Source organism: Cornus florida, unplaced genomic scaffold, assembly GCF_030987335.1.
Source record: "Cornus florida cultivar Cherokee Brave unplaced genomic scaffold, ASM3098733v1 CherokeeBrave_3.0.0_Hap2_Chr10, whole genome shotgun sequence".
Classification (NCBI taxonomy): domain Eukaryota; kingdom Viridiplantae; phylum Streptophyta; class Magnoliopsida; order Cornales; family Cornaceae; genus Cornus; species Cornus florida.
Window position 1 is genome coordinate 20,539,700 of NW_026775580.1, and position 11,412 is coordinate 20,551,111.

Consider the following 11,412-nt stretch of genomic DNA (forward strand, 5'->3'; position numbering starts at 1 on the left):
TGAGTGCTCACCAGTCTCGTATAGAAGGGGCGCACCCTGAATCTCCCCTGAGAAGAGGGAACCAATAACCACTCATCCCCCTCCCTCTTCCGGCGATAAAGCACTGCCAAAAGCTCGTAGATGTCCTCCAACTCCCAATCCTGGAATTGCCTCACAAGCTGAACGTCCTATGTCAACCCTCCGCTACCAAGACAATAGTAGTCGACAATTATGGTTTGTTTAATCCGTCGCAATCCTGAAGAACCTTGGACAAGTGCAAGCTAGAGGACGGTCCCGTGATCCTTTCGAGAAGAGCTATAACATAACTACGGATTCAAAATCAGTAGGTAAATTCTTGTTGCGGACCAATACAGTTTTGCTTAGGATAATCCTTTCGATAAGAGCTATAACATAACTATGGATTCAAAATGGAATTAGAATCTAACTTTCAATAATCTAAGTACATTTTGTGTTCCTACATATACATTCCTTTCCATTGTGAACCATTTCATTTTAGATTTCTTACTAGTTGAGACATTAGATTTCCTACCAGTTGAGACACTTAGGTCTTCTACCGATACATTCTGGACTTCTACTGATAGAAGCTGTTCAAATTTAAATCAGAATTCTACTCCAAACGCAATCCAAAAACTTGATTTCTTGGGCATGACTTTCCTAGTTAAATTAGAAGGCTTTTGAGCATTTTGTGTGTGCGTGCGTGTTTCATTCACCAAATATAGGAGGAAAAAAAGAATTCACATAGCATACAAGCATATAATCAAGCATTAATTTAGTGGAAACCATGCTCTGTTGACTATAATCAATCACTAAAGGAGAGAAGCATGTCGCTAGGGAGTGATTGTGGTTGACTTGGGAAGCAGGCCAATGATTTCGAAGACACTGGAGTCTCGACTGGCTATGAATGTTATACTATGATGTATATCAAGAATATGTGATTCTGAAGGGACTGTAATCTGAACTCGGGAGTATTGGTGTACTTTATCTTGCTTAAATGGATCGACTTGCCTGCGATAGAAATCTCCTTGATTTTTCCCGTGTGGGACTTCCATTTATGTCGCTAAATGTGCAACTGACTAGTAAACTTACAAATTGGTCATAATTATTTAAATTCATAATTGCTAGTGAAAGTAATTGAAAGACTATTCAACACCTCTCTAGGTCTAGTTTGAATACACTGAATCCTTACGAGATTCCACTTGCGCCACACAACAAAGATAATCAGTCACGCAAAAAATTTCATTACTTTTAAAATAGTTCATTTTAAAAATAAAACAAAAAATGTCTCAAAGATAAAAATATCCAACCTTTAACTCAGATGGTGCTATGGAAGCAATAGCCTGTGTGTCCTTTACAGCTCCTCTAGATCGAAGAAAATCAAGCACTTCAAAGTTGGTGAGTACACGACTGTTGGCATTCAGTCTGCAAGACATCCAATAAAAATAAATATATATTCACCATAAGAATAAAAAACTATTGATCTATTTTATGACATTTAAATCTGGAAATAGTAACATAGCCATACTACCCCAATAAACAAGAAAAGAAGTTGCAGAAGATCAACTTGCTATTACAAACTAAATAATTTAAAAAATAAAAAGAAACATATTATTATCAACTATGATTAATAGAAACTAAGCATTTAAGAGAGCAAGAACATACATCTTCATCACTGGAAAAGAGCTCAAGTCCAATTATCACTCTTCAAACACCCACACGTAGATGTCAACTGATATTTATCTGCAAATTTCAAATGTTTAAGGAAAAAAAAAAATGTAAACAGTATATCATACATATCAGTCAAATTATGCTTGAAAGATGTACTACTCGTAGAAACAACAGCAGTAAAAATAACTACCCCAATATGCATTTACATTTATAAGTTTTCACTTGTATTTATTATTACAATCCTCCATAATAGCAGTTCTCATTAGTTGGAAGTCATGGCATCAAACAGGCCCTTTTTTTTAATTTTTTTTATTTTTTTGATAATTAAGCAAATTCATTTAAAAAAAACGTTCAGAACGGGAACATGTCCCAAAAACAACAAAGGGATCCTATGGTCCCAAAGAAGAAATAAAATCAATCATCTCCTCCGGGGAGGAACAAAGCCTACCCGAACCCCAAAAACATAAAAGATGTAATAAAAGCTGACGTAAGAAAAGCAATCGAGGATTCCTTTCCTTCAAAGGATCTATTATTCCGCTCCCTCCACATACACCACCATAAACACAAGGGCCTTTTTTTTTTTTGGTTATAAGTAAGATTGTAATAAAAAGGCATTCAAAAAGGTAACTCATCCCTCAAAAGCTACACAAGGCCAAATACGGCCTTTAAACTCTCGAGTCCAAAATATCAACTATCTCCTCCATGGATTTACAATTTCTCCCGTGAACCCAACAAAAAGTGGTGCTAATAATGGAGAACTTCAGCGCACCAATAGGAGTCTCCTTTCCTTCGAAGGATCTCCTATTTCTTTTGAGCCATAAACACCACTAGACGCACAGAAGCGCTACCCTCCAACAATCATAGGGTTGGGCCCCCACTATAAAATCTCTCCAAGCCTCAACCAAACTTCTTGAGGACCTGGGCATAACCCATTGGACCCCAAACCGAATAACAAGACCCAATTGTCCCTTGCGAGTTGCAACTACAATGCAAAAGAAGGTGATCAACCGTTTCCTCATCTCTCTAACAAATGCAACACCAATAGACCACAACCTATGTGTCTTCCTGAGTCAGAATCTTTTCCAACACAGAAGTCCAAGCAAAAGAAGACACATTGAGTGGAGCCTTAGTAAGCCAAATAGCCTTCCATGTGAAAGAATCCCCAGAACATCCGAAATACACCTATAAAAAGACCAATAATCAAAGCGATCTTGGAGAGAGGGAACACACACCCAAGAGTCAGGATCTCCACCCACAATCTCCTGGTGATACAACTCCTCCAAAAAGCCAATAGCATCCTCAATCTGCCAACCTTGAAAATGCCTCAAAAAAACAGACATCCCAAATCCTTCTCTCGTTATCAAGCCAATAGTAGTCAAACACCAACTCCGCCTGGGATACTCACCTCAAGGGAGAACCATCCTCCTCTCGCCTCCTAGAATCTGCTAGCAATCACCCTCCTCCAAATTCTGTGCCTCTCCATACCAAATTTCCATAACCATTTCCCCAAAAGGCCTTATTAAAAGGCTCTAGTCTTTTGATACCCAACCCTCCCATCCAAATCGGGCTACAATCCTACTCCCAGCAAACCAGATGATACTTGAACTCCTCCCCCATCCCACCCCAAAGGAAGTTCCGCTGCAGCCTCTCAATCCTCTCAGTCACAGAAGAGGGAATCCAGAAGAGAAACAAGAAATAGGTAGGGAGTCTCGACAATGTGACCCTCCCACCTTTCGAAAGATGTTGCTTCTTCCATCTTACCAACCTCTTCTCAACATCTCCACCACGGGATCCCACCCTCCAACTCTCCCTTAAAGGCAACACCAAATACAAAATTGGGAAAGAGCCAATGCTACGCCCAAGAATGTCAAGCAAGGTGGAAATCTCAGGAACCTCCCCAACCGGAACCATAATACTCTTCCCACGTTCACCTTCAAGCCAGAGACAGCTTGAAACCAAATCAAAATGCATCTCAGATATCTCATTTGAAGCACGTCCGCATCACAAAAAACAGAAGTGTCATCCACGAACATCAAATGGAAAATCTCCAACTGACTAGTAGAATCTCTACCCACCCTAAAACCTCTCAAAAAAACCCAAGTCCACAACCCTCCTCATCAATGTGTTGAGAGACGCCATCACAATGAGAAACATAAAGGAAGAGAGTTGATCCCCCTACCTCAGACCCCTTAAGCTATTGAAGAAACCCGTCGGAGCTCCGTTAACCAGGACCGAGAAACGAACACTGCAAATGCAGAACTCAGTTCACCTCCATCTCAAAAACCATCATATAAAATCCCTGAAATCCCACTACACAACCTAGAGTCAACGCACTCACTTGCAATAAGAATTGAATCTAAAATATGTTGGCCTCCAACAAATGCGATTTGCGATTTCGAAATGACCCCATCCATGATCCATGATTTCCCTCAATCTCAAAGAAAGGACCTTAACTAATAGTTTATAAATGCTTCCCACCAAACTAATAGGTCTAAAGTCCCTAACATCATATGTCTCACCCCCCCCCCCCCCCCCCCTTCCTCTTGGGAATGAGAGCAATGAAAGTGGCATTCAGTCTTTTTTCAAAGCGACCCTGGGAATGAAAAAGCATGATAAGTACTCATAACCTCCCCCTTAACCACCTCCCAGCTCTCAATGGAATCTCATAGAGAAACCATTTGGACCTAGGGTTTTATTCCCATTACAGCTCTTCAACGCCGTCAGCACTTCCTCTTTAGAAAAAGGCCTCTCCAAACTGTCAAAATCTGCGAAGCCCCCCCGAATCAAAGGTCTCCAACTAGACGCCTATACACCTATGTAAACAACTTCTGATAAAAAAGAGGCAACCCCCTACACACCTCATCCTTGCACAACACCTCCCTTAACCTAAATCCTCCCAATATGGTTGCCCATCCGATGGCCATTCACAAGCCCATGGAAGAACCTCGTGTTTCTAACCCCTCCTTAAGCCACAAGGCTCTACTGTCTCCACGAAATCTCCTCCAAGGTGGCAATCTCACCAATATTCGCCTCGCACTCCAAACTCCTACTCTTGAATGCCTCCATAAGGTCACCCAACCCCTCCTTGTGATCAATCTCTACAATCTAGGAAAAAAGTTCGATTCTCCCGCCATTCCAAATTCCCAAACACCTCTTTATTCCATCTTTAGATATCTTCCTTCAAAAACCACAATTTACCGAAAGGGTAAAACTCGAAATGCCACTCACCCCATAGCCCTACCACCAATCTCACTGCTCGAAGCCCACATCTTTTCAAATCTACAAGGGGAGCTCCTTTTCTGCAACCCACCACAATCCAAAACAAACGGAGTATGATCCAAAGTTGGTCTAGGCAACACCGCCTGAACCACATCCGAAAATTTCTCCTCCCAATCTACAGATAAAAGAAATTTGTCCAGGATGGGAGATAATCTGCCGCTAAATGAAGTGAAAGAACTCCCTCCAATGGAAAACCAATCAGTAATTGTCAATAAACACTAAAAACTACTCCATAGCGGCGGCGGCACCCCCACCCCCCCCAAGGCGGGGCACCCGGGCGGGTTAACCTCTTTGATGGGAAACGTATAACGTCAAAGTCCCCTCTAACACACCAAGGAGAAGGCCATCTCCTTCGAACTGAACCAAATTCCTCTCACAACAATGCTGGAGGTCATCCTCAATAGGGCAATAAACACCGAAAAAAATCCAATGGAAGCCACCCTCTTCCATGGAGAACACATAAGACACACAGAATTTCCTAACCCACACATCCAACTTGGACACCAATCTTTTGTCCCACAACACAAGAATGCCCCCTAAAGTACCCACATCATCCAAAGCCACCAAATCCACATATCTTCGACCCCAAAGACTTCCTACCACTCTATCAAAAATCGAGGTGAGTTTCGTTTCTTGCAAACACACCACATGAACACCCCACTTACAAACCACCAACTTCACCACCTTCCTTTTCTCCGGGTCATTGAAACCACAAACATTACACAAAATAATGTGAAACTTCGTGAGCAGACAATTGAGATATCATTCCCACTCCTCTTCCTTCTACCCCTCTCTCTTGACACCCCAATCTTCCCTTCATAATTGATATCAGAAATAAGGTTCCAAACCTCCCTCTCCTCTTTTTCAGAGGGAGTCCTTCCCTTTCTCCCACCTTCTTACTCTTGTTGACTTCATGAAACATTCCCACTGCCTTAACGTTCTCACTTTCATAAGTCACTCCAATGAGGTTGCCCAAAAATCCAGCATTATCCCTCAACACACCTCCCTACATTTCCCATCAACCCCACCTTCCCCTCCCCCACTGGCAAATGATTCATCCCTCTCCCCCTCAGGACCCACCACTGCCAAAGGAACAATTAGGCCATCAACCGAAACCTCACACCATTCCCATGGAACAATCCCCATATCCCCATCCACCGAAGAACCCGGCAATCTGTCCCAACCATCCAAACGGAAGCTGACGATCTACTGTCAGCCAAAGGGATACCAAAGTCCCCGTCAAAACCATCACCCTTCTCTTCCGACCCATCAACCAAAAGGCAATTGAACCCTTTCAATGCTTTATGTAACTGAAGCTCCCTGACCAGAATAGTGGCTGACTCATCACTCAATTGGAACTGAAAATCACGTCCCACACAAACCGTGACTCCATCACAGCCTTCCACATTAGTGGTAGTGTTCACTAAAACACAGGCTAACATCCCCGAAGACCCAGAAAAAATAGAAACATCCCCACTCTTCTCTTTCGGGCAATCCCCCTTCTCCACCTCAAGCACCGGTGACAATCTCTAAAAATCCGACAACATACAAATATTCTCCACCCCCACAGAACTCCTCAACACCCCACAAGAATGAGAAGATATGCTTTAAAGCATATGAAGAAATGCTTTGAAAATAACCCAAAGTTAAAACATTTTACTTTCCTTTTATATCCTTCATTTCTCTTCCTAGAAAAATCAATGGCATAGTGACTTAAAGATTTATTTCAGAAAAACAAAACACTAGTCTCAGCATCATAAGTGAAACATACAGAAAAAACACGTGTCTTCTTACAGTACAAAGAAAGACTAGAAATACACCAATCACCATAGGAGCCTAGATTTCTAAAGGGACATCTGGAAAAACCTGAAGAGAAGTTTATAAACTGATAATATTCAAAATTATATTGATTAAGACTTGGTTCTGCAGATACATAGGGCTGTCCCTTTTTATAATAAGACTATTAATGACACTTACTTTCCCTAGAATGACTTTCAAAATACCCACAAAGCTTTAATGACAACTTCTGCTATTCCCAGGACAGTTTCAAATTTCCTATACCATAATTACAACTAAATTGATGTTATAGACTTTGACTAGACACTTTTCCTATACCATAATTACTACTATATAGACATTATAGACTTTGACCAGACACCTTTCAAGGCACCATTGACTGCCTCAATCCTGACAAAAGTACCATTAATGATTTGGATCAGACCCTCCTCCTTGAAGAAAACTCGCCCTCAAGTTTGAAACAATTTACCACGATCAAAGAAGAACCCGAGGAAAGCCTTCCATCCATTCTTTCTTCTTTTCCGTACTCTAACCAAACACACTAATATTCAGCTAATAACAAAGAATACCTTTGCACAAATTTTCAGAGCTCTCTTTTGAAGTTTAGTAGATTTCCAAAACCTACTTGAACAGTGATCAGGAACAAAAGTTGAATTAATTTGTTATTTGCATTGGATGTTGCGTCAAGAATTCATCCCCAATCAGATCACTAATATAGAATTCATGATTACTTAACTCCATGAAGAAAGAATATTCATTTCTAACCAAATTATTCAACTAATCTTCTTCTGATGTTCTTTCTAATGCACCCTTTACCAATATTCAACGATCTTATCTTCGAAATATTCACCTATTTGTCTGTTAATGCATGAAAGTTCTGAAATTTTTTCTACTTGGGAATCAACTTGAGATATTTGCTTCAATTTCTTCAATGGTTTCCTCTTTCTCACCTCAAATCCACAATATGCATATTGAATGATGATGGTTGTCTTAGCTTCTGACGTGTTGTTGGTTGCTTCTTCAGACTTCTCCTCTTCCACATTCTTTTTTCCTTCATTTTCCTCTTCATTGTTGTCAAATTCTGGAAGCGAGAAAGTTGAATTTTCCTCCTGTATTTCACATTCTTCATCTTCCTATCCGGTAAGTTCATCCCAAGCCGATTTTGCATTCTCAAAATCAACATCATTTCCAGCATCTTCCTCGAGCAAAAATTGTTTTGCATTGATCATGTGATTATCTAAGGTTATTGGACACATGGCAGATTTGCATCTCAGCTCCCCGTGTCTGAAGCACCAAAATTCAGACTCCTTGGTATCATTCACCATTGCTGTCCAAGTATTCTACGACTGTATAACTGATTTGGCAGCACTCTGTTTTGCATTTCTCCAATGCATAAGGCACTGAAATCTCTCTTCAGCAGGCTGTCTCACCCAATTTTCACATTGATATTCATCCATTCGCTCACTTCATCTCCCAATGTCCAGATTCTAAGGAGAAATGATTCCATTTTGTTCTAATACAGTGCTCATTTGAGAAATTTGATGCGAAAGACTTTGACCGTCTTCTTTTGTGGCTATCTTGCTTCCTTGCCTAGCCATAAATCCATGATAATCACAGATCTTTCCAGAAGGCTCTAATACCACTTGAAGCAAAGAGAAAAAACACAAGTCTTCTTACAGTAGTAAGAAAGACTAGAAATACTCTAATCACCGTCGAAGCCTAGATTTCTAAAGGAAAATATGGGAAAAGCCTAAAGGGAAGTTTATAAACTGATGATATTCAAAATTATATTGATTAAAACTTGGTTCCGCATATACATAGGGCTGCCCCTTTTTATAATAAAACTATTAGTGACACTTACTTTCACTAGAATGACTTTCAAAATACCCACAAAGCTTTAATGACAACTTCTGCTATTCCCAGGACAGTTTCAGATTTCCCATACCATAATTACTCCTAAATAGACTATGACTAGACACTTTTCAAGACAATATTGACTGACTCAATCCTGACTAGAGAAATTATTAATTAATTGCATCAATAAGTCTGCATATTTCATCCTGGAGAGCACTCATGAGAAATATATATATATATATAGAGAGAGAGAGAGAGAGTTTACAAAACCCAAAGAGTGTGTCCCTCTATATACACCTGTTAGGTTTTAAATTTTCAACATGCCAATATACATGTACATATGCACATATAGTTACTATAACTAACTCATGTAAAAATTTCTCAACTTGGGGCCAAGGTGGATGGTCCATAGGTCAACCCAACCTAATGCAACAACCACAATAAATATATCAAAAAAAAAAAAAGAACAGAATAGCACAAAGGCCTTTCTTTTTCGCCCTTCTTTAAGATTATTATAATTAGGTATGTTTTAGTTGTGCAAAAAAATGTTCACTTTGAAACTGTAGCTACTAAAATTTAGAAAATACTAACCTGTGAGGCTCCATACTCTAGTTAGGAGGCACTCCCTACTTATTTTTTGATAAGTAAAATTTCAGTAAAAGCAATCAAAAGGGGAGTGTGTCCAAAGGAACATATGTACAAGAGATACTATAATGTCAACCAACCAAAAAATACCTACGCTCTCATACCATCTACAAAATCCTCCATCTACAAAACCATTCATCCAAAAAGACGACCTTGAGTGGAGCTTTGGCGCACCAAACCACCCTCCAAGGAAAGGAAGGACCTCGAACATACAATAGCCACCAATAAAAGAAAAGCACCTCAAACCTAGTCAAGATCTTTAAGAACCTACACGTGTAACATGTTCTGCTCTAATTCAATATCCAACCAATTAGATGAACAACCTAATATAGATTATCCAACTTGTCATCTATTAGGCAATTGGTTGATAAGTATGGACCAATAATCAAGTAGAATGTACGGTTTAAAGAATCATACCCTATCCTACATTTCAACTTCATTCAAGTTTACAAAGCATGTTTAGTTTCATCCACTAATATATGACCAAGACAACCGTTAAGCATCATAGAAGAAAACAAAAAAAAAAAAAAAAAAAAATTGTAATTTATATCAGCAAAATAAAGTTCAAAGCAGAAGTGAAGTTCAAAACAACACTTAGTAAGATTCAAGCAACTAATATACATCAATTAGCCCAGGAAAAAAATTTATATATATGTATATACATAACCCAATATTTGGTATTCTTGTTAACTTGTATAATTTTGAATTGTCTTTGAACCAAAAGAACATGTACACAAATATTTTTGTTATCTGCTGATAACTTTTCACTCACTGATTTAATCTTGTTAGTTGTTACTACCTACTGGTTGAGGTGAGATCACATAAGGTTGTTAAAATCAGGATTCTAAGTTGGATCGTTTTGGGTTCCATAGAATCGGAATTGCAGAAGATTCTACCAACCAGTAAAAAAACAAAAAATGTATTAAGGAAAAAAATAGCAGATATTTTCATAGGAAAAAAATAGCAGGCATCTTCATAGCTAAAATAGCATCCATGGCTCTATAGCAACTATGGTTAATGAATAGGAGGGTGCCTCTTTTATTTAACTTACTTGTTAATCAGGAGGTATTTTCACGATGAAAAAATCATGCATTATATTTAAAACATGTATTATACTAATTATTAGTAATTAGGGAAGCAGTAAAGCACTGAAGCACAGATTAAAAATAATAATAATAATAATAATAATAAATAAATAAACAGAGCAGAATAAAAAGAAAACAGAGCAGAAGAATAAAAAAAGAGCAGAAAGCAAAAAAGAAATTACACCGGAAGAAGATGAAGGAGGGGGAGAGAGAATAAGAAGAAAGAGACAGAGAGAGAACAAAAAAAACAGCCAGAAGAAAAACTAAAGCCAAAAAAAGTAGTAGTCAGAGAGAGAGAGAAGCGAGAACAGCAGAAGGAAAAAAATTAGAGAAGAAGAAGAAGAGAGGGAAAGAGAAGAAAAGAAGAGGAAGAAGAAGAAGAAGAAGAAGAAGAGGAAAAAAAAAAAGAAGACGGAAGAAGAAGATAAAAAGAGCTCACCTGGTCGCCGGAGAGCCCCCAAATCGAACACACCACCGTCGCAATTAAGCCCTAAGTTTTTGCCTTACTTTACCATTTTGCTTTTTAACTTCGAAGTTAAAATATGTAGTAGGGCCATCAACATATCCATGGCGATGATACGTTAAACAATTCTTTTACAAAGTTTTAACAGAACTTCTAATTTGACATAACCCGACACAACAAGACACAAATTAAACAAATTTAGATTAATTTTAAACAGGTTTGATTATAAATGAGTCAACATAAAATATTTAGATTAAAGGATTTTACCGGTATAACACATAACCGGTATAATACATTTAACTATTTTTGTTATAAACAAATTTATATCTAAGTATCAAAATGACTATTTAAATTTATATTTTATAATTTACTCTTTTATAAATTAAAAACTATTTAGAGCCCGTTTGGCAACCACAGTTGCTTCGTACTTTTAATTTGACCCAAAGCAGAATCAATGTTTTTGTTTTTAGAGTGTGTTGAATACTGTTTTGAAACTTGTTTGGTAACGTCTATTTGTTGTAAAATTTTAGAAAGCGAAAACATAAAAACATGTTTGGTAAAGTCCATGTTTCAGAAGCAAAAACATGAAAATATGTTTGATAACGTCCATGTTTCGGAAGCAAA

At 38.4% G+C, this 11,412-nt stretch overlaps 1 protein-coding gene across 2 annotated transcripts in view; it reads right to left on the bottom strand.

The window, feature by feature from the left end:
- Positions 1–10,895, bottom strand: part of LOC132278774 (uncharacterized) — a 30,681-nt gene extending 19,786 nt beyond the window's left edge. The window contains exons 1-3 of one of the 2 annotated variants that reach the window (XM_059780660.1): positions 10,765–10,895; positions 1,660–1,737; positions 1,305–1,419 (exon numbers count right to left, since the gene is read on the bottom strand). In XM_059780660.1, coding sequence (XP_059636643.1) covers positions 1,305–1,419; positions 1,660–1,667 — 123 coding nt within the window. In that variant the 5' untranslated portion in view covers positions 1,668–1,737; positions 10,765–10,895. Of the gene's footprint in view, positions 1–1,304; positions 1,420–1,659; positions 1,738–10,291; positions 10,412–10,764 lie in introns of those variants that run through there. The other variant, XM_059780661.1, reaches the window with a different exon arrangement.
- Between the last annotated feature and the right edge of the window lie 517 nt (positions 10,896–11,412).